The sequence below is a fragment of the Mesoplodon bidens genome (genome assembly GCF_964165515.1).
Source record: "Mesoplodon bidens genome assembly, chromosome: 3".
NCBI classification, from domain to species: domain Eukaryota; kingdom Metazoa; phylum Chordata; class Mammalia; order Artiodactyla; family Ziphiidae; genus Mesoplodon; species Mesoplodon bidens.
In genome coordinates, this window is record NC_138178.1 from 168,305,208 (window position 1) to 168,328,350 (window position 23,143).

At 49.9% G+C, this 23,143-nt stretch overlaps 1 protein-coding gene across 5 annotated transcripts; it reads left to right on the forward strand.

Moving 5' to 3' along the window:
* Window positions 1-40: 40 nt before the first annotated feature.
* On the forward strand, window positions 41-16,615 carry LOC308614781 (uncharacterized protein). Of its 5 annotated transcripts, none has more exons than XM_081229471.1 (6): window positions 48-119; window positions 4,524-4,641; window positions 5,037-5,186; window positions 14,579-14,608; window positions 15,645-15,806; window positions 16,358-16,615. In XM_081229471.1, exons 2-6 carry the CDS (start codon window positions 4,569-4,571, stop codon window positions 16,564-16,566), a joined length of 624 nt encoding a protein of 207 aa, XP_081085597.1. In that variant the 5' UTR covers window positions 48-119; window positions 4,524-4,568; the 3' UTR covers window positions 16,567-16,615. The 5 variants fall into 5 exon arrangements, with proteins under 5 accessions (XP_081085600.1, XP_081085597.1, XP_081085596.1 ...); XM_081229470.1 differs by having other exon boundaries at window positions 50-119; window positions 4,520-4,641; XM_081229472.1 differs by lacking the exon at window positions 48-119 and adding an exon at window positions 137-224.
* Window positions 16,616-23,143: the final 6,528 nt, after the last annotated feature.

The window sequence follows — 23,143 nt, forward strand, 5'->3', positions numbered from 1 at the left end:
GAGCTTGCGCTCACGCACGCGTGGGCGTGGGGAAGGAAGTCCCGCCCCCATTCTAGACCCCGCACTTAATTCGCTGCGCGCGGTGAGCTTCCGCAGTGCGTGTACCGAGAGCGCAGAAGGTGAGTGAGGGACCTCGCGGATAGGTCCTCCTCTCGGGCTTAGGGAGCAGGAGCAACAGGTGGAGCGCGCCGTACTTCCTCTGAAGGGGCTCGGTTCTAGCTCATGTATGGGAACTTTAAGGTCTTGTATTCTTGCTTTGGTTTTACCGCCGTGGCTGTTTACGTACTGGCTCTGTGCCTAGAGCCTCGCAAAAGCTTTAGCATTTAATTTACAACTCAACCAGCCTGTATTGGAGGTGTTGTTTTCCGCAGGTTTTCATGCCTCGCCTGTTGCTCACTGATAGTTGGGGAAGGTCGGGCTGCCTCCAATAATCAAGCTAAACTGGGTCCTTTGTTATATGCAGAGAAATCAGCTTCACGGTAGTTACTCTTTTTTTCGAGGTGGGGATCACCAGACTATCTGGGAAACCTTTCCCATACACTGTCTCTATGTCCGGTGACTTTGGGAAGTCCTAAAGGACAACGGGGGAATTCACCCGTTGTCGAGTGAGCCTCCCCACCACCCCGGAGCCACCATGGGACACAACTTAACTCATTTCTGGGAGGAACTTGCCAGTGTGTCCCCAAGAGCCTGGGTGGCATAGTCTGCGCCCACCTGGCGCCTGAAGTCCACGGGGACTGCACTTCCTGTGCTCCGGACTTCCTCATAGGTACTTTTCCATCTGGCCGTTCATTTGTATCCTTTAATCTCCTTTGTAATAAATCAGTAGTGGTGAGTAAAGTGCTTTCGTGAGATCTGTGAGCCTTTTGGCAAATTATCAAACCCAAGGAAGAGGTCATGTAACTGAACGCAAGTCTGTGTGCCTGACGAACAGTGAAGCCAAACAATAGCAAAACGTCATTTCGGAGCAGAACCCTGCAAGGAGACGGGTGGCTCATGCCGTAAGAACCCAGACCTCCCCAAGCTTTCAGCAAAGCCCTTTTATAGGAAAGGTGAGGGAGGGATGTGGTTAGTGGTTGCAAACTTCTTGGTGTCACATGTTTTGTTCTTGAGGTCAGGTCACGGTCACCATGTTCCTGTAAACCTCCACCAAACAAATGTTATTCTCTGTTCTGACAAGGAAGGGCAAGGTCCCAAGGCACAACTTTCACCTTCCGAGGTCCAGGCACTGCTTAAGAGGAGGGGGTCCCTGTGCAGACAGGTTACCCTGCCTGGGAGCCTTAGTCCAGCACCCAGTCTGGGTTCTCCCGCCAGTGCCCAGGCCCCGCTAAGGAGGCAGATCTCAGCTGGTGGCGCCCTCTGGGCCAGGTCCCCAAACCCTGCCCAGCCGTCATCACTGAGAGACCCAGGCGCCCAGAACCCCAAGGGCCCTCAGGTTCCTCAGGCCGCCCAGAAAGAGGCCGGTCCCGTGGACGGTGACCCATGGAGACCACTACACGACCAAAACAACCCAAAACACCTGTTCTGCTTAAGTTACCTAGAGTGACTTCTGTTATCTGCAGCCAAACCCTGACTAACAGATGCATGGAACACACACACACACACACACACACACAGAGTTTTCTCTTTTAAAAATTATTTTTAGTATTAGCAGATTGAACACATTTTCAAATATTTATTGGCCATGTATAATTCTTTTTTTAGGAACCACCTTTTCTAGTCTGAGTTCCTTTTTAAAGACAGTTCTTTTGAAAAATTGTTTCATAAGAACTCTCTTTACATTGGGGATTCTGATGATGCAAAGGGTATTGGGTTTTTTTTTCCCCTCAGTAGATTACATGTCTCTTATCCTTGTTTGTGGTGTTTTTAATGTCACATGTGGTCTGATGGTACCAGTCTCTTCTGTTCTATAGGTTGTCTTTCTAGCTGTCTTCTAGTGACAGGAAATTCAGAGAAACCAATAGGCCTGTTTCTCCAGGAGGGGGATGTCCCTCATGCCCTGAATTCCGCCAGGAAAGTAGATTGGATACCAAGTGATGTGGAAGAGGGGCTCCGGCAACGTTGCTCTGAAAACGTCTCCCGTCTGTGTCCCATGGACAGTGTCACCCAGTATCCCAGGGAAAACTGGAGCAGTTTTTGCTGAGCTGTTTGGGGCTGTTGTCCTAAAGCTAAGCAGGGGTGGGGGTGGGGGACAGACAGGTCCTAGGTCTGGTCCCTCATGTCCTTGTCTTGCACGAGGGACAAAGCCTCATTTCCCAGGACATTCAAGCATATTCCAAGCAGAGGCCTCTTCCAGCCCTGATTCTGCCCTTTCTTTCATTGCCTGCTCCTCCTTTCCCCGCCCCCCTCCGTTTCCCCCCAGCTTCATACTGAGATTCTCACTTTCCCCTTTTTTCTCCTTATTCATTCTTTCATTCAAAACACATTTATTGGGACTTCCCTGGCGGTCCACTGGTTAGGACTTCGCCTTCCAATGCAGGGAGTGCGGGTTCGATCCCTGGTTGGGGAGATAAGATCCCACGTGCCTCGTGGTCAGAAAACCAAATCATAAAACAAGAAATATTGTAATAAATTCACTAAAGACTTTAAAAATGGTCCACATCAAAAAAAACTTAAAAAAAAATATTTACTGAGCTCCTGACCCAGGGGAAGAAGACAGACAAATCTACACTTTTCATGAGACTTATTCCACTAGGGGTAAGGAACAGAAAGATGTAAATGTAATAATAGCACCTATTTTGTGAGTGCCTATGTACGTCCTAACTAAGGCACATCAAGGGTAATACACTTGCCAAAAGTCACAGCTAAGGATTCCAACCCAGGCACTGGTCAGAGATCATGCTGTTAACCACCAACCCATACTGCCTCCTTGGTTATTACAGATATGAGCTTAGGGCTCTGTGCCATTTGTCAGCCAAGGTAAAATGTTTTCTGCTGTAAATTTGTAAATCATGGCAGGCAGGGGAAGGACGATCTCATACAAAATAAAGTTCACAAGAATTGCAGTTGAGTTTTATAAAAAGGAGGACTACGGATTTCTCACATATCCAAGAAGGGATTTTTTTAAAAATTTTATTTATTTATTTATGACTGTATTGGCTCTTCATTTCTGTGTGAGGGCTTTCTCCAGTTGCGGCCAGTGGGGGCCACTCCTCATTGCGGTGCGCGGGTCTCTCATCATCACGGCCTCTCTTGTTGCGGAGCACAGGCTCCAGACGCACAGGCTCAGTAATTGTGGCTCACGGGGCTAGTTGCTCCGCGGCATGTGGGATCTTCCCGGACCGGGGCACAAACCCGTGTCCCCTGCATTGGCAGGCACATTCTCAACCACTGCGCCTCCAGGGAAGCCCCCAAGAAGGAATTTTGAGAGGGAAATTAATGCTCCCGCAGAAGACTCAACCACGCAGGCCTCATCCTTGCATTAGAATGCAAAGGTGAGTTCTACCTGGCACCAAACCGGGGAAGAGATAGACTCACTTTCTCCTTGGACTTTTGGGCTTAGATGTCATCCAGCATGGAGGGGATGGAAAAAGATATTCCATGCAAATGGAAATCAAAAAAAGCTGTAGTAGCAATTTTCATATCAGACAAAATAGACTTTAAAATAAAGACTCTGCCAAGAGACAAAGAAGAACACTACATAATGACCGAGGGATCAATCCAAGACGAAGATATAACAATTGTAAATATTTATGCACCCAACATAGGGGCAACTCAATACATAAGGCAAATGCTAACAGCCATAAAAGGGGAAATCGACAGTTACACAATCATAGTAGGGGACTTTAACAGCCAGCTGGTGTCCTCAGCAGCCTCACTACCTGCAGAACTTCTGACTCTGCTCTTCCTTCCCAGACAGTGACCCCCCAGGCTAGGCAGGGGCGTAGGATGTGGGGGAGGGGAGAGAGCAACAGGACTCTGCTTCCAGATTAGTTCCCTAGTCTCATATCTGTAATAACCAAGTAGGCAGTATGGGTTGGTGGTTAACAGCATGATCTCTGACCAGTGCCTGGGTTGGAATCCTTAGTTGTGACCTTTGGCAAGTGTATTACCCTTGCTGTGCCTTAGTTTGGACGCACATAGACACTCGCAAAATAGGTGCTATTATTACATTTACTTCTCTGCTTCCATCCAGGGCTTGTCACTGTGACCAGAGGTGAGTGTGCTGGGAAGGGGCTTGAGCCCACCTTTACCAGGAGACTTTGGGAACCTCCAGTCTTGTATCAGCCCAGGTCACTCTGAAGCCCTAAGACTTAGGCTGGGTGGGCAGTGGGCGGGGCAGAGATGGATTATTAGAGGTGAACAGGATTCTGGAGATCAGGGAGCCAAGCAAAGTCATTATTAACTTTAAAAGCTGTGGTCTGTGCAGATCTGGGGATCAGGCTGGAAGTGCCCGCAGGCTCCTATAGGACAGAGGGCAAGGCTGGGGCAACAGAGAGGTGCCCCTGCCTTCCCGCCACCAGTCCATCATAAATCAGGCAGAGCGCTTCTGATTTTCACACTCTTGTTTCTCCGAAAGATAGTGGTGTCCTTGGCTCTGCGCCTGGTGTTCCCACACTGCCTCCAAGATGTCAGCTAAAGCCATAGAGAGCGGGGAAGGAGATGCCACTGACCTCTCCCTGCAGGAATCTCCCTTTGATGGTGAGTGCTCTAGGGAAGCTCCAGAGGGCAGGGTGGCCCAGGGCTTGGGGTGCCTGAACGAGGGCAGAGGGGGTCTTCTGGGTTCTGGCCTGGAGCTGCCACCAGGTGCACTGTGCCCCGTCAGGTCTCTAACCTCGTGGGCCTCAGACTCCTGCTCTGTGAAGTCTGGAACCTGCCAGCTCCACGTTGGTGCTGGGTCTCCCTCTCTCTGTCTTCTCCTTGGGTTCACCTCCAAGCATCTTTGTCACCTCTTAGCACAGCTGCCGTTGAGGTCCCCTCCCAACATCAGAGTTCTTGGGAGTTCCGGGAGATGGTGGAGGGTGCCACGTGGGGCCTCTGGTCCCTCAGCTGCCCACGCCGCTGGGATCTCCCCCACCTCTTTTTTTTTTTTCCAGAGGAGGATGAACCTTCCCAGTCATCTGACCAGGCCTCTGATGGTTCTCCTGGGAAGCCACCACAGGGGCCACCCCAGGGGCCAGATGGATCTGGCTCTGACCCCAGCGACCCACCCAAGGATGGAGGCAGCAATTTTTACCATAAAGCAGGTAACTGATCCCTGAGCATCAATCCACAGGCCCTCACCCAACTCCCCACTGCTCAGTTCTGCCTTCTGAGTTGTCAGTGTCAGGCCCACTTTCCTGATAGAATCTCTCTGACACTCACATTGTCAGAAAAAGGGCACAGTATACATGAGAGATGAAATAAATGATGCTCTAGGATCAAAGGAACCACACTTCAGGACTTGGCTCTGCCTGACTTGCTGAGTGACCCAGAACCAGTCACTTGCCCTCTCTGGGCCTTGAATGGTTTGCTTTTAAGAGCAGGGTAGGATGAGGTCCCTCTTAGGGCTTTCCCGGAGCCAGGTCATATTCTGTTAGGAGGGACGGAGGTGCTGCTCAGGCTCCTGGGCAGCCAGCAGGCACGGGCTCAGGCACAGCTCCTTGCCGGTTAAGTCCACTGGCTGTGCCCGACCTTTTGGCCCCATAGCACCCAAGGCGGGTGAGTACCATTTCTCCATTTTCGCCCCTCCCGTGATGCCCACCCAGGACACACCCACCCTCGCAGAGCAGTGTCACGTGTAAGGGTGGGGCTAGCCCGGGCCAGAGCAGCAAAAGACACCAGCTTTTTGTTTTTTTGGTGGGGGGGGGCCTGGTGGAATACACATAGCATTAAATTTACCAACATAACCATTTGTCAGCGTGCAGTTCAGTAGTGTTGACTATATTCGCATTACCGTGCAACCAACCTCCGGAACTGTCTTCATCTGCCCAAAGTGAAACTCTGTACACATTAAACATTAACTACCCGTATCCTCCTGCCCCCAGCTCCTGGCAACCACACTTCCTTCTGGCTCTATAAACTCGACTAATCTAATGTAATATCCATGGAGGTGGTATCATACAGTGTTTGCCTTTTGGTGACCAATTTACATTTGCATAAGGTTCCCAAGGTTCACCTGTATGTCAGAACTTGCTTTGTAAGGCTGAATGATATTCTATTGTGTGTATATACCACATGGTGATCATCCGTTCATCCGTTGATGGACACTTGGGTTGCTTCCGCCTCATGGCAATGGTGATCTATGCTGCTGTGAACACGGGGGTGCAAATATCTCTTCAAGACCCCGCTTTCAATTTCTTTGGATATATATCCAGAAATGGGATTGCTGGATCATATGGTTTTCTATTTTTAATATTCTCAGGAACTGCCATACATTTTCCATAGGGGTGATGGTGACTAGGGTGGCAGTGGTGGAGCCAGAGACAGATTGGAGTCATGCAGCCACAAGCCAAGGATTGTTGGCAACCCCTAGACAATGATGCTAGAAAGAGGCAAGGAAGGATCCTCCCCTAGAGCTTTCAGAGAGAGCCTGGCCCTGCCTACACCTTGATTTTGGACTTCTGACCTCCAGAACTGTGAGGGACCTTGAGGGAATCAACACAGTTTGTGGTAATTGGTTACAGCAGCCTCAGGAAACTAACATGGGCAGACCTCATTTTATTGTACTTTGCAAATACTGCGTTTTTTACAAGTTGAAGGTTTATAGCAACCTAGCATAGGCAGATATTGGTTCATATTTTTAGCAATAAAGTACTTTTAAATTAAGGTATACTCCTTGTCTTTTTAAACAAAAGGCTATTGCACATTTAGTAGACTACAGTATAGTATAAACATAACTTTTTTTTTTTTTTTTTTTTTTTTTGCGGCACGCAGGCCTCTCACTGTTGTGGCCACTCCCGTTGCGGAGCACGGCTCCGGACGCACAGGCTCAGCGGCCATGGCTCACGGGCCCAGCCACTCCACGGCATGTGCGATCTTCCCGGACCGGGGCACGAACCCGTGTCCCCTGCATTGGCAGGAAGACTCTCAACCACTGCGCCACCAGGGAAGCCCCCAGACATAACTTTTATATGCAGTGGAAACCAAAAACTTCACGTGATATTCGCTTTCTTGCAGTGGTCTTGAACCGAACCCTCAGTATCTCCGAGGTGTCTCTGGACAGAGATTGAAAATCCCATTGTGGTTGAAGGCTGTATTAGAGCCAGAATCTGTACAAGGAGGAGGTGGGAGTCTCTAGGGGGTGCTGCACATTGGTAATAGAGAGGGGGCAGTTTTTGTTAGTGACAGGGTCTAGGGCAGCACCGTCCAATAGAGCTTTCTGCAGTGATGAGCATGGTCTCTGCGTGATCCAGTATGGTAGCCACTAGCCACATGTGACTATCGAGTCACTGAAATATGGGCTGTGGGACTGAGGAACTGAGTTTTAAATTTTATTTCATTTAAATTAATTAGCACACATGGCTAGTGGTTCCTATAGTGGGCAGCATGGGCCTAGTGTATGACCTTGGGTGTGTGTGGCATAGAGTTCAAGATCCTTGGAAGTGAGGCGTGAGAACTTCAAGGCCAGTTTGTAGGAAATATCATCTGTGCAGAAACGGAAACCCTCAAGACAGGTCAGGGGTACTGATGGAGAGAGAGGTGATGGGGAGCCATGAGCTGCAACCTGCAAGAAATGACTGGGGGTCTGAGGCTGATTTCGTACCTTCTCTCCCTTGCCTGGGACCAAGGCTCCTCTTCATGGGGAGATGGCTGAGCTCACTCCTGCAGCTTCTGAAATCTCCAGAACTCCTGGTCCCAGCTGCCCCAGCACCCTAGTCCCTGCCCCTGTCAGATGTCCCTGCCAGCCCCAAGAGCTCTCAGCAATTCGACGTGGTCCAGGCGTGCTCTGCCCCGTGATGCCAGGGGCTCCAGCCACAAGGCAGGACACACAGAGGAAGCAGGGTGACTTCTCCCTCTTTTTTTTTTTTTTTTAGTTTTTGAATTTTATTTTATATTTTTATACAGCAGGTTCTTCGTAGTTATCCATTTTATACATATTAATGTGTACATGTCAATCCCAGTCTCCCAATTCATCCCACAAGCACACCCCCCACCACTTTCCCCCCTTGTTCTCTACACCTGTGTCTCTATTTCTGCCCTGCAAACCGGTTTTTCAAGGTTTCACATATATGCATTAATATACGATATTTGTTTTTCTCTTTCTGACTTACTTCACTCTGTATGACAGACTATAGATCCATCCACGTCACTACAAATGACCCAATTTCGTTCCTTTTTATGGCTGAGTAATATTCCATTGTATATATGTACCACATCTTCTTTATCCATTCGTCTGCTGATGGGTATTTAGGTTGCTTCCATATCCTGCCTATTGTAAATAGTGCTGCAATGAACATTGGGGTGCATGTGTCTTTTTGAATTACGGTTTTCTGTGGGTATATGCCGAGTAGTGGGATTGCTGGGTCGTGTGGTAATTCTATTTTTAGTTTTTTAAGGAACCTCCATACTGTTCTCCATAGTGGCTGTATCAAATTTACATTCCCACCAACAGTGCAAGAGAGTTCTCTCTTCTCCACACCCTCTCCAGCATTTGTTGTTTGTAGATTTTCTGATGATGCCCATTGAGACCGGAGTAAGGTGATACCTCACTGTAGTTTTGATTGCATGTCTCTAATAATTAGTGATGTTGAGCACCTTTTCATGTGCTTCTTGGCCATCTGTATGTCTTCTTTGGGGTAATGTCTATTTAGGTCTTGTACCCATTTTTGGATTGGGTTGTTTTTTTAATATTGAGCTGCATGAGCTGCTTATATATTTTGGAGATTAATCGTTTGTCAGTTGATTCGTTTGCAAATATTTTCTCCCATTCTGAGGGTTGTCTTTTTGTCTTGTTTGTAGTTTCCTTTGCTGTGCAAAAGCTTTTAAGTTTCATTAGGTCATATTTATTTTTGTTTTTATTTCCATTACTCTAGGAGGTGGATCAAAAAAGATCTTGCTGTGATTTATGTCAAAGAGTGTTCTTCCTATGTCTCCTCTAAGAGTTTTATAGCGTCCGGTCTTACATTTAGGTCTCTAATCCATTTTGAGTTTATTTTTGTGTATTGTGTTAGGGAGTGTTCTAATTTCATTCTTTTACATGTAGCTGTCCAGTTTTCCCAGCACCACTTATTGAAGAGACTGTCTTTTCTCCATTTTATATCCTTGCCTCCTTTGTCGTAGATCAGTTGACCATAGGTATGTGGGTTTATCTCTGGGCTTTCTATCCTGTTCCATTGATCTATATTTCTGTTTTTGTGTCAGTACCATATTGTCTTGATCACTGTAGCTTTGTAGTATAGTCTGAAGTCAGGGAGTCTGATTCCTCCAGCTCTGTTTTTTTCCCTCAAGACTGCTTTGGCTATTCTGGGTCTTTTGTGTCTCTTATAAATTTTAAGGTTTTTTGTTCTAGTTCTGTAAATAATGCCACTGGTAATTTGATAGGGATTGCATTGAATCTGTAGATTGCATTGGGTAGTATAGTCATTTTCACAATATTGATTCTTCCAATCCAGGAGTATGGTATATCTCTCCATCTGTTTGTGTTATCTTTGATTTCTTTCATCAGTGTCTTATAGTTTTCTGAGTACATGTCTTTTACCTCCTTAGGTAGGTTTATTCCTAGGTATTTTATTCTTTTTGTTGCAATGGTGAATGGGATTGTTTCCTTAATTTCTCCTTCTGATCTTTCGTCATTAGTATATAGGAATGCAAGAGATTTCTGTGCATTAATTTTGTATCCTGCAACTTTACCAAATTCATTGATTAGCTCTAGTACTTTTCTGGTGGCATCTTTAGGATTCTCTACGTATAGTGTCATGTCATCTGAAAAGAGTAACAGTTTTACTTCTTCTTTTCCAATTTGGATTCCTTTTATTTATTTTTCTTCTCTGATTGCCATGGCTAGGACTTCCAAAGCTGTGTTGAATAATAGTGGCGAGAGTGGACATCCTTGTCTTGTTCCTGATCCTAGAGGAAATGCTTTCAGTTTTTCACCATTGAGAATGATGTTTGCTGTGGGTTTGTCATATATGGCCTTTATTATGTTGAGGTAGGTTCCCTCTATGCCCACTTTCTGGAGAGTTTTTATCCTAAATGGGTGTTGAATTTTGTCAGAAGCTTTTTCTGCATCTATTGAGATGATCATATGGTTTTTCTTCTTCAATTTGTTACTGTGATGTATCACATTGATTGATTTGCGTATATTGAAGAATCTTTGAATCCCTGGGATAGATCCCATTTGATCATGGTGTATGATCCTGTTAATGTGTTTTTGGATTCTGTTTGCTAGTATTTTGTTGAGGATTTCTGCATCTCTATTCATCAGTGATATTAGTCTGTAATTTTCTTTTTTTGTAGAATCTTTGTCTGGTTTTGGTATCAGGGTGATGGTGGCCTCATAGAATGAGTTTGGGAGTGTTCCTTCCTCTGCAATTTTTTGGAAGAGTTTGAGAAGGATGGGTATTAGCTCTTCTCTAAATGTTTAATAGAATTCATCTGTGAAGCTGTCTGGTCCTGGACTTTTGTTTGTTGGAATATTTTTAATCACCGTTTCAATTTCGTTACTTGTGATTGGTCTGTCTATATTTTCTGTTTCTTCCTGGTTCACTCTTGGAAGGTTATACCTAAGAATTTGTCCATTTCCTCCAGGTTGTCCATTTTATTGGCATAGAGTTGCTTGTAGTAGTCTCTCATGATGCTTTGTATTTCTGCGGTGTCCGTTGTAACTTCTCCTTTTTCATCTCTAATTTCATTGATTTGAGTCCTCTCCCTCTTTTTCTTGATGAGTCTGGCTAAAGGTTTATCAATTTTGTTTATCTTCTCAAAGAACCAGCTTTTAGTTTTATTGATCTTTGCTATTATTTTCTTTGTTTCTATTTCATTTATTTCTGCTCTGATCTTTATGATTTATTTCCTTCTACTAACTTTGGGTTTTGTTTGTTCTTCTTTCTCTAGTTCCTTTAGGTGTAAGGTTAGATTGTTTATTTGAGATTTTTCTTGTTTCTTGAGGTAGGCTTGTATAGCTATTAACTTCCCTCTTAGAACTCCTTTTGCTGCCTCCCATAGGTTTTGGATCATCGTGTTTTCATTGTAATTTCTCTCTAGGTATTTTTTTATTTCCTCTTTGATTTCTTCACTGATCTCCTGGTGAAGAGATTTAGTAACGTATTGTTTAGCCTCCATGTGTTTGTGTTTTTTACGTTTTCTTTCCCCATAATTGATTTCTAATCTTTTAGCATTGTGGTCGGAAAAGATGCTTGATATGATTTGTTTTCTTAAATTTACCAAGGCTTGATTTGTGACCCAAGATGGGATCTATTCTGGAGAATGTTCCATATGTACTTGAGAAGAAAGTGTAATCTGCTGTTTTTGCATGGAATGTCTTATAAATATCAATTAAATCTATCTGGTCTGTTGTGTCATTTAAAGCTTGTGTTTCCTTATTAATTTTCTGTCTGGATGATCTATCCATTGGTGTAAGTGAGGTGTTAAAGTCCCCCACTATTGTTGTGTTACTGTCGATTTCCTCTTTTATAGCTGTTAGCAGTTGCCTTATGTATTGATGTGTTCCTATGTTGGGTGCACGTATATTTATAATTGTTATATCTTCTTCTTGGATTGATCCCTTGATCATTATGTAGTGTGCTTCCTTGTCTCTTGTAACATTCTTTATTTTAAAGTCTATTTTATCTGATATGAGTATTGCTACTCCACCTTTCTTCTGATTTCCATTTGCATAGAATATCTTTTTCCATCCCCTCACTTTCAGTCTGTATGTGTCCCTAGGTCTGAAGTGGGTCTCTTGTAGACAGCATACATGTGGGTCTTGTTTTTGTATCCATTCAGCGAGCCTGTGTCTTTCAGTTGGAGCATTTAATCCATTTACGTTTAAGGTAATTATCGCTATGTATGTTCCTATTACCATTTTCTTAATTGTTTTGGGTTTGTTTTTGTAGGTCCTTTTCTTCTCTTGTGTTTCCCACTTAGAGAAGTTCCTTTAACATTTGTTGTAGAGCTGGTTTGGTGGTGCTGTATTCTCTTAGCTTTTGCTTGTCGGTAAAGCTTTTGATTTCTCCATCGAATCTGAATGAGTTCTTTGCCAGGTAGAGTAACCTTGGTTGTAGGTTCTTCCCTTTCATCACTTTAAATATATCGTGTCACTCCCTTCTGGCTTGTAGAGTTTCTGCTCAGAAATCAGCTGCTAACCTTATGGGAGTTCCCTTGTATGTTATCTGTTGTTTTTCCGTTGCTGCTTTCAATAATTTTCCTTTGTCTTTAATTTTTGCCAATTTGATGACTATATGTCTCGGCATGTTTCTCCTTGGGTTTATCCTGTATGGGACTCTCTGTGCTTCCTGGACTTGCGTGGCTATTTCGTTTCCCATGTTAGGGAAGTTTTCAACTATAATCTATTCAAATATTTTCTCGGGTCCTTTCTCTCTCTCTTCTCCTCTGGGACCCCTGTAATGCGAATGTTGTTACGTTGAATGTTGTCCCAGAGGTCTCTTAGGCTGTCTTCATTTCTTTTCATTCTTTTTTCTGTTCCACAGCAGTGATTCCCACCATTCTGTCTTCCAGGTCACTTATCTGTTCTTCTGCCTCAGTTATTCTGCTATTGATTCCTTCTAGTGTAGTTTTCATTTCAGTTACTGTATTGTTCATCTCTGTTAGTTTGTTCTTTAATTCTTCTAGGTCTTCGTTAAACATTTCTTGCATCTTCTCGATCTTTGACTCCATTCTTTTTCCAAGGTCCTGGATATCTTCACTATCATTGTTCTGAATTCTTTTTCTGGAAACCACTTCATTTAGTTGTTTTTCTGGGGTTTTATCTTGTTCCTTCATCTGGTACAGAGTCCTCTGCCTTTTCATTTTGTCTAGCTTCTGTGATTGTGGTTTTCATTGCTCAGGCTGCAGGACTGTAGTTCTTGTTGCTTCTGCTATCTGCCCGCTGGTGGATGTGGCTATCTTAGTGGCTTGTTGAAGGCTCCAGATGGGAGGGACTGGTGGTGGGTAGAGCTGGGTGTTGTTGCTCTGGTGGGCAGAGCTCAGTAAAACTCTATTCTGCTTGTCTGCTGATGGGTGGGGCTGGGTTCCCTCCCTGTTGGTTGTTTGGCCTGAGGTGACCCAACACTGGAGCCTACCTGGGCTCTTTGGTGGGGCTAATGGCGGACTCTGGGAGGGCTCACGCCAAGGAGTACTTGCCAGAACTTCTGCTGCCAGTGTCCTTGTCCCTTGGTGAGCCAAAGCCACCGCCTGCCTCTTCAGGAGACCCTCCAACACTAGCAGGTAGGTCTGGTTCAATCTACCCTGGGGTCACTGCTCCTTCCCCTGGGTCCCGATACGCACACTATTTTGTGTGTGCCCTCCAAGAATCAAGTCTCTGGTGGTGCAGCAGTTAAGAATCCGCCTGCCAATGCAGGGGACACGGGTTCCATTCCTGTTCCAGGAAGATCCCCCATGCCGCGGAGCACCCAAGCCCGTGTGCCAAAACTACTGAGCCTGCGCTCTGGAGCCTGTGAGCCACAAGTACTGAGCCTGCGTGCCACAACTACTGAAGCCCGTGCCTAGAGCCCACGCTCTACAACAAGAGAAGCCACCGCAATGAGAAGCCTGCGCACTGCAATGAAGAGTAGCCCCTGCTCGCCACAACTAGAGACAGCCTGCCTGCAGCAACGAAGACCCAACGCAGCCAAAAATAACTAACTAGATAAATTTATAAAAAAGGAAAAAAGAGCAAAGTCTCTGTTTCCCCCAGTCCTGTCAAAGTCCTGCGATCAAATCCCGCTAGCCTTCAGAGTGATTCTCTAGGAATTCCTCCCCGCGTTGCCGGACCCCCAGGTTGGGAAACCTGATGTGGGGTTCAGAACCTTCACTCTAGTGGACGGACTTCTGTGGTATAAGTGTTCTCCAGTTAGTGAGTCACCCACCCAGCAGTCATGGGATCTGATTTTATTGGGATTGCGCCCCTCCTACCGTCTCATTGCAGCTTCTCCTTTGTCTTTGGATGTGGGGTTTCTTTTTTGGTGAGTTCCAGTGTCTTCCTGGTGATGACTGTCAGGAAGCAGGGTGACTTCTGATGGGGGAATTAGAGATGCTTCCTGAAGAAAGTGACAAGTAGGCTGAGCCCTGGAGGATGGGGGGCTTTCGCTCCAACTGTAGACTGGGATGGGTATAGGGTGTCTGGAAGAGGGAAAGACCAGGAAAGTCAAATTTATTCCATCGCAAATGAAAATAGCATGCTTTTCTTGATTTTTGTTTTTGTTTTTGTTTTTTTTTTTTTGAGAAAATGATACCAAATGTATTGACTTCACAGAGCAGCCTGAAACCTTTTCAAGGCAGGTGCCCCTCACCTTCTGGAGCATAACAGAGTTCTAGACTCTCGTCCATCCACCTCTGCATTCTCAGAAAATCAGACTTCTCGGGAAAAGCAGGAAGAGGCCAGGCAGGGGCTGCTCTCTTCTCTGATCCCAACTCCAGGGAACCCCTCCCGCTGTGTCAGCAGTGGGGGTGCAGGGGGAGGCCAGTGCCATGCACTCATGGGGGTGCTTTTTGTCTTCAGGCGTGGCCTGTGCAGCCGTGGTTGGAGGAGGTGAGTCTCTTTGGGAAGAAACTCAAGCCCCCATCTGACCCTGGCCTGGGGCCCCTGGGACCACCTGGCCTTGACCAAGCCCAAGATTGCCTTGAGCCCCAGGACATGGGTGGGTAAGGGTGCAGTGGGCAGGGGACAGAGTTGGAACACTCGAGGTGACAAGAACCTTGCCAAGAAGGAACCGAAGCAAGGCCATTCAAAGCACCCAGGTCCAATCTCAGCTTCTCCCAAGTGCAAACCGTGTGATCCAGGCAAGTTGTTAAATCTGTCTCAACCCATGATTCCTCCCCAGAAAGCAGGGCCAGGGGTAGCTCCAGAGGGTTGTAGGGCATGTGTAAGCTGAGCTGTAGGGATTCCTCATACTGCTTTACAAACCCGCTAGCTTATCCTGTGAGCCCAGAGGTTCCCAGCTGTGCCCATGGCCAGCATCCTCTAACACGGTGGCCAGAATTCAAGAAAATGAAAACATTTCTGTCACACCAGCCACAGTCTCAAGTGCTTATTGGCTACATGCTGCCAGCGTGTTGGACAGTGCAGATACGGAACGTTTCCTGGTTGCAGAAAGTTCTATGACTGCACTCTCTGGAGATGTAGGGGACACCTGATGGGATGCCCACAGGCAGCTGTAGGGCAGAGGGCAGAAGCCGCCACCCCAGCACCTCTTCAGATGAGCAGCTCTGTCCTTATTCTGTGGGCCCTGTGAATGGAGGAAAGACACTATTTTCCCTGCCAAAAGGGGGCGCTTGAAGACCACTGCTCCTTTAATTTTATTTCACACAAGGGCAGTTGAGGCACAGGGAGGACAGGTGAGCCTTCCAGGACCACAGCAAAACAGAGGAATGCACATGCCTGGGATCCAGCTTCCTGGGGGGGGGCCGTCCACTCGTGTCCACTTGTACAGCTTTCCTTTGCCTCAGGCCCCATGGTTCTCCCAAGAGCGAAGTGGACCCCTCACCTCATCCCCCCAGGAAGGTATCAGGGCGATCTGGGGAGTCTGTCCCCTGGGGCCAACCCTAAAGTTCCTCTCCCCCTACAGCCCTGGCTGTGGGGGCTGTGCCCGTGGTGCTGGGCGCCGTGGGCTTCACCGGGGCAGGAATCGCAGCCTCCTCCCTAGCGGCCAAGATGATGTCAGCGGCCGCCATAGCCAATGGGGGCGGAGTTGCCGCCGGCAGCCTGGTGGCCACTCTCCAGTCCGTGGGTAAGTGTCCGGGCGGGAGGAGGGGAGGAGGGTGTGACACACCAGCACAGGATTCAGGCCAGAGGCTAAGCCGGAGGGAGGGCCTGTCTGCTTCCTCCAGCTTTGTGGGCATCAGTGTCCCTGGTCCTTTGTGTCTCCCTCACTGTCCCCTCTTCTGGCTGGGGGTGGGTTTGGGGGCACTGGGGGCATGCAGCAGAGCAGGTGCGCATTCCCCATCAGCCCTACAAAAACTGCCTGGGGCCCTCCCCTCGCTGGGCCCAGCATCGTGCTGGGGAGGGAGAGGCAGAGACCCTGTGCCATTTCTCAGAGGATCTGTCCTGTCGCTGGTGGAGTCCCCACCAGAGTGCGTGTCTCCTCTTCGGGCAGCCATGGGCAGCAGCCCCTCCCCAAAGCAGACCTCCTGGGGTTTCAGAAAGTAGAGGAGGGAACAGGACTGGGATGTCTGGGTCTTGGGCCTCCTGTGCGTCCTGGGTTCTCTGACCTCCACAGTCTTGCCGGGAGCTGCCGGGGCTGCCTGTCCCCTTGTGCTCTAACCCCCTCCTCTCTCCCAGGGGCAGCCGGACTTTCCGTGTCATCCAACATCCTCGTGGGCTTGGCTGGGTCAGCTCTTGGGGCCTGGCTGTGGGGTAGCAAAAAGCAAGCCCCTTCCTCTCCTCCACCAGAATCCAGTACTGAAGCAGAGAGGGGCTCCCGTGCTGGAGATGACCCTCCAGGGCCTCAGGATGTCAGTCCCCCAAATGACAAGTCCTCTGCGTCCTAAAATTCTTTAAAGAAGCATAGGAAATAAAGACGAGATGCTGTGACCTTCACGAGTGTCCGCAGTGCATTCTTGTTTACCAGGCAGGGCGCAGCGCATCTGCAGAGCCGTGGCTTCGGGGTGGGGGTCAGCAGGAAGTCTAAGAATGGGCACTGTTGTCTGCGACAGGAAGCCAGGTCTGTTGCAGTCCTGCCACCCAGCTGTGATCCTGGGAAGCTCACGTCTCCCCTTTGAGCCTCAGTTTGCTGCTCTTTGGATGGGATCGTGGATCACATGTCTTCAAAGATGTCAGCCAGAGCAGCATTATAGGATGGCTTGGCCCTGGGGTCAGTTTGAGCCATTGACCCTCAGTTATGAAACACTTTATCCTCAGGGATTATTGACCCCTCCCCTCCCCACCCAAGACTCTGGGTCTGACTGTATCATGAGTCTAGGAACTCAGCAACACTGTCTGCCTGGCCTGGTGGCCTTTGGAGCTCTTCAGGTAGGTAGAGAATTTGCATTTCTCCAGAGAGCTCTGTCCCGGTTGGTGTAGAGCTCAGGGTCCTTGGGGTCCAAGGGAAACTGGCCAGAACCTGCAAGGACACACAGGCCTCCCTCCCCTGGTGGGGCTCCCGAGAGGCTTGTCAATGCAGAACACTCATCTCTCTCCTAAGGCCCACTGGCTGCCTGGCCCTGCGTCAGGTGGCAGGCATTGTATGTGTGTTGACCTGGCCTCTGCCACCTGCCTGCCCGCCCATGCAGATAACCCATACCCAGCTTCTGGCAGCCCTGCTTCCACTTTAGACTTGAGTCTCAGATCTCGTCCTAGGGGCTCCAGGACCCCGGCCCGGGTCCCCACTCTGGCCTTCACCCCCGTCTTCCTTCACTGCCCCTCCTCCACCAGGCTCTGTCCCCCGGGTGCTGCCCCAGCTCACTCATACAGCTCCCGGCTACCCTCCAGGGCTCCCAGAACACAGACAAGCTCAAGAGCCACAGGTCAGTTCCACATCTTCAGAAAGTCTGCTCCTTTGGGTAAGACAGGCAGGAGTGGGCAGGGCCGGCTCCGTCCTGACGCCCCCACCCTTGGGGGGCCGGGGGGCTCAGCGAGTGGAGGGGAGACCCGTGTGCAGCCACTGGAAGAACTGTCTCATGTTTCTCATCTGGGTGGCTGCAGGCAGAGAAGCTGGGTCTTGGGAGGGAAGTGACTTAAGCCCCCAACTGGGCTCTGGGACTCTGGAAGCCATGAGCCTAGTCTGGGCCTGGGTGATCCTCAAGCCGTGAGCCTGGGTAGGGGCGAGATGGGCAGGGGGAAGAGACAAGTAGGAGGAACCGAATCAGAGCCATTCAAGCCCACGCTTTGGAAGCAGCCGGACCTGGGTCGAGTCCCGCGTTGCCAAGCCAAGCTTTGTGATCTCGGATGAATCTCTTACCCTCTCCGTGCCAGTGTTTCCTCATTGTAAAATGGGGATACTAATCTCATCCTTCTCGTTGAGTTAGTGAGGAGAGTGCATGAGAACAGGAACCCAGAACAACCTGACCGCGGTATAGGCCTTCAAAATGTAATTCGCTCTGGTTTCCTTATTCTGGCACATATTAAATTACTCCATGGAGACCTAAGGGAGTTCTAGAAATCTGTGTTTCAGGAGGAGGGAAGCAGCCCACCTTGGGAAGTAAAATCTCCCTCCAGCCCCCTCCCCACCTTCCCCTCACACAGGTCCTTCTGTAGCCCCAGTACCATATCTTGGACCCTCCCCAGGCTTGCATCTTCCACAAGCTCAGAGCAGCCTCTCTACCCCTTGGAGCCCCTTGAGATTTTAAGGGCAGTGGGTGTGACCCCAGTTCTGGTGTCCTCATCTCCCCATCAAAGCTCCACTGTTTCAGCAGTTTGGGTGCCGGTCAACTTCTGTACCATAGAATTTACCAGCGCTGTCCTCTTAGCCTCTAACCTGGCTTCCAAGATACTGTCTGCAGGGAGCCTGGTCAAAGTGGGCGGGGCAGCCTCTGCAGGTGTCTTGGCAGGACTTCCTTGGCTGAGTGTTCCTGGCAGGGTCTGGTGAGAGGTGGCGTGGGGGCTAGGGAGGGCACAGGGTCCTACCCAAGGACCCATGGGAGGGGACAATAGCATCACCTTCAGTCTCTCACCCTCCCCTGTACTTACCCTTGGGTGTCCGCCCTGGCTTTCTCTCTGAGAGGGGTCAGAGGGAGGCAGGTCCCTGGGCACAGGGGATCTGGGCCCCCTGCCCTCTCCCGCCTAGAGATGGGGGACCCTAAGGGACCCTGTGGCTGCGGCCCACTCTCTGGCTCTCACTTCCCCGGGATTCACCACTAGAATTCTCCTCCTTTAGGTTTTTACCTAAGCGTCCAACCAGCCTTTCGTAAGTTTGTCCTGATGGATCTCAAATCAAGATCGTTGATTTGAACAAAATTCTTCAATTCAGGCCCATTTTCTTCAATTAGTTCTTGAAAGCCCCCTTTCTGGCTTATTCTCACTGTTTATCTTCCCTTTTGCCTGCAATTCCCCCTTCTCATATTAGAAAGTCAGCCTAACGTGTTGAACGTGTATCTGTTTTTCGTATATATTTCTGTAAAATGGGTGTTGCTTTTTGTTTGGATGTGTTTTAATTTACATACAGAAGTGTGTCCTGTATATCTCACTTTATTTCTTTTATTCCACACTGAGAGCTATGTTTCTGAGATCCCTCAGGGTCGATAGGTGAGCTTCTAATCCTTGCTTTCAATCGCTGCAAAGTGCTCCAGTGTGCATCCGGCACCATTCAACTTTCTGCCCCTAGGGTGGACCCCAGGGGTCCTCCCACCTCTGCCAACAGAAAGTGTACAGGATGGAATTGGCTGGGGACTGGGGGCGGTGACACAGCCTCCAACCACTGCCCAACCTCTGACTTCTGACTCCTGTGCATCACCCTGTGTTCTTAGGGCTCACCCTGTCATCCAACGCTGCCCTGGCTGGGGCCACATCTACCCTGGGATCCTTGCTGGGGACACTGAATGGCTCCTACCTGCTAGGATGCCCTGCTGCGGCCCTGACCACTTTCCTACTAGGAGATAACTGGCCGTGGGTGATAGATAACCCTCCTTCGACGCCTACCCAGCACGTGGGAGTATGACAACAAAGTTAAGACCTGGGCCACAACTGGCAGTCTTCCTCATGGTCAGAAATATGAGGACTCCTCAGCTTACGAGAAACAATTCATAAGATGAAAAGAATCAGAACAGCTGAATTTGATCAAACGCTGTGATATCCTAGTCACTAAGCTTAGCACTTGACATTTATCCATTCATTTAATTCTCATAACAACCCCAGAGAAAGATGATATTGCCCCTTATTTACAAATGAAGGGAGCATTGTCCAAGGGCCCTGGGCTGGGAGGTGAGGTGGGTGGGTAGCTGCTCTGGAGCCTGCGACAGGAAGTAGCACAGAAATGCAGGCGCCGGGGCCTGGGAGGAAGGCTCAGGGCAGGGCAGGTTCTGAACAGCCCAGAAGGGCCACGCTCCTCCACCCGGAGATGTCCACTGGGGGAGCCCTGCAGGCAGGCCATCAGACAGACAGCACCCTTTCCCCTGGGCTGTCCGTGTGTTGGGGCCCAGGTGCACCAAGCTGCTGGCCAGCCTGGCATCATCTGTCCTCCCAAACGATAATGCTGAGCCTCAAATACACTTTAACTGGGCTCTTTTTTTTATTTTTTTTTGCGGTACGCGGGCCTCTCACTGTTGTGGCCTCTCCCGTTGCGGAGCACAGGCTCCGGACGCGCGGGCTCAGCGGCCATGGCTCACGGGCCCAGGCGCTCTACGGCATGTGGGATCTTCCCGGACCAGGGCACGAACCTGTGTCCCCTGTATCGGCAGGCGGACTCTCAACCACTGCGCCACCAGGGAAGCCCTAACTGGGCTCTTGATTCTTGAGTCTCTGGTTCCATACCCCAACCAGGTGGCCCACTGGTTACTTAGGGTTTAGCTTTCATACCCCTTAATCTCTTTACTTCCTTCTCTGCCACCCCAAAGCTCTCTTCTTGGGGAGCTGGCTGAGCTCACTCCTGCATACCTTGCTAGTTTTAGAATTCCTGGTCCCCACTGACCCCAAAGAGTGCAGTCCTGGCTGCTATGGCTGCTGCAGACCAAGACCTCTGCCAGGAACTAGTTCCAGGGACTCTCAGTGCTGGGGAGCCAGGCAACTACGGTCCAGTGTTGTGAGTGGGTCCAGCCACAGGGGATCAAGGATGGTTCTGATTGGGAGGGTCAGGGTCAGCTTTCCAGAGGAAGGGGCAACAGGTGGGGCCTTGGAGAATCAGGAGCATTCAATGCGTTCCAGCACTGTTCTCAAGCAGCCTTCAAGCCTTCAGCAGTGCTTGCCCTGATTTCAGCCGGGTCCTGCAAAATGAAACACACCTGTCCACAAGGATTTACTGCTGTCGGAAGAGGTTTCTCTGGACGAAAAGAGAAGGTTATATAACGCCCACCCCACCCAGACACACACTCATAAAACACCAACCCTATTTCAGATGAACTAACATCCTGGCTCAGAGGGCGTGACACTCACTTCCTTCACCTCTTCCTGCCCCCGTCAAACCACCGTGCCCTAAATTACTTTGCCAAGAGTCCCGCATTCCCTGTGAAGGGGGTTGCAGCCGCACACCTTCCTTCCCAAATCTGTAAGGTTTTGTCTGTTTTTGTTTTGACCAAACCTGGCTTGGAAGGCAGAGAGAAAAAAGAACTTCTGTGCTTCCCACAAACAACCCCCAAGCAACCAGTCCGCAGACATTAAAAAGGCACGCAACAAAACCCCTGTCTGATGGTTGGATTTTTCTGGAACAAGGCCCTCAAACCCCGTCTCCAGATTACTCTAGGCCAAGGCATGCAGGTCCACTCAGGACAGGTCACCCGCCTCCCCAGCAGCCCTTGCCAAGCTCAGGGCTGTGGGTCACCTTCTCAGGAAGAAGCAGGCAGGGGTCCTTCCTTCCTGTGTCTCCCAGCCTGGGGCAGCCACCCCCATAGGCATGCTGTGGGCTCAGGGAGTGGAGGGGCAGCCAGTGTGGATCCGCTCACAGAATGTTCTTTCGGCTTCCGGCCAAGGCTGATGCAGCTGTGGCTGGAGGAGGTAAGTCTCTGCCGTGGAAACCTGCTCCTCGTCCATCCCCAGGCCCTGGGACTTGGGGAGCCGCTGGCCTTGCACCTGCCCCAGGCTTCCTGTACACTGTAGGGGAGGAGGCGCTGGAGTGAGGAAAATGGCGAGCTTCCGTGTCGCACAGAGGCAGCCCCAGCAGGGGCCCAACCTCCTTGCCGAGCCTCCACCGCGTGGCTTCGGATGTGGCTTTGAACTCCTCTGGGTTCAGCTTTCCTCGTGAAAATCAGGCCAAGGCTGCCCATTCAGGGTTATCGTGAGGGTTACGTCGGATGAGACGTGCACAGTCTGGACCCAGGAGGTGTGTTAAGGAGAAGCCACTGGCTCAGCCACTCTGGCTTCCAATTGCTCTGCGGTGACGCCGTGGAGACCCAGAGTTGGGATCCTTGCTTTATGCTGGGCCCTGGGTAAGATTTGCTTGTATTAAACATGTCCTCAGCGAAGACAAGAAGCTTGCAAACCTCCGCCCCGCCCCCAACTTAGTTCCAGGATTTTACTAAGGCAGAAACAGAGGCCTTTCCCGAGGAAGGTCCTGCTGTGGATCAGAGGCCTGACCCCAGTGACCCCGCGGCCCTCCCCTCCGCTTTCCCCACCAGCTGTGCTGCCCTCGACTCCTGACTGCGGGCCGTGCCTGGAATCTCCCCCAAGCTCAGGCTTTACCCCTTCTCCAGGCTCCTTGAAGTCCCCCAAGCTTGATGTGCTCTCCGTGTGTGATTTGGGGGCGTGTCCATCTCCCCCTCAACCCAGCTCCTTGCCCCCTACAGCCCTGGCCACGGGGGCTGTGCCCGTGGTGCTGGGCGCCGTGGGCTTCACCGGGGCAGGAATTGCAGCCTCCTCCTTAGCGGCCAAGATAATGTCACCGGCCGCCATGGCCAATGGGGGCGGAGTTGCCACCGGCAGCCTGGTGGCCACTGTCCAGTCCATGGGTAAGTGTCCCCGATGGGGCTTGCTGTGGAGGGTGAGGGAGGACAAGAGCCTCAGAGCATCCAGCCCTGACCTTAGCCCTGGTGAGCCCCAGTCTGCCTGTGCCTTTGTCTCACCCTCCGTGGTCACTCTCTCTCTGGGTCTCTGAAGCAGGGGCGTTGCCGGGAGAAGGTGCTCTGGCCTAGGGTGTGCTCGGCTCAGGCTGACTCTGCCCAAAGCAGACTTTCTGAGTTAGCTGGGGCGTCTGTGTCCCACCTGGGGTTCAGCCTTCTTTCCCAGAGAGCGAGGCAGCTCCCAGCTCTCGGTTTCCCCACCGGAGTTCATGCCTTTGGGTACCTGCTTGCAGCAGCGTTTCCCAAACAGAGATCCTTGGGGGTTGCGGAAACAGACATGGGTTCTGGGTGGGATCTCTGGGCCTGAGGCCCTCCTGACAGGCCCTGGAGTCTCGGACCCTATGGTTCTGCCCCACAAGCTGCCCCAGCCTGCCCGTCCCATTCTACTCACCCTCTGCTTCTCCCGCAGGATCAGGTGGACTCT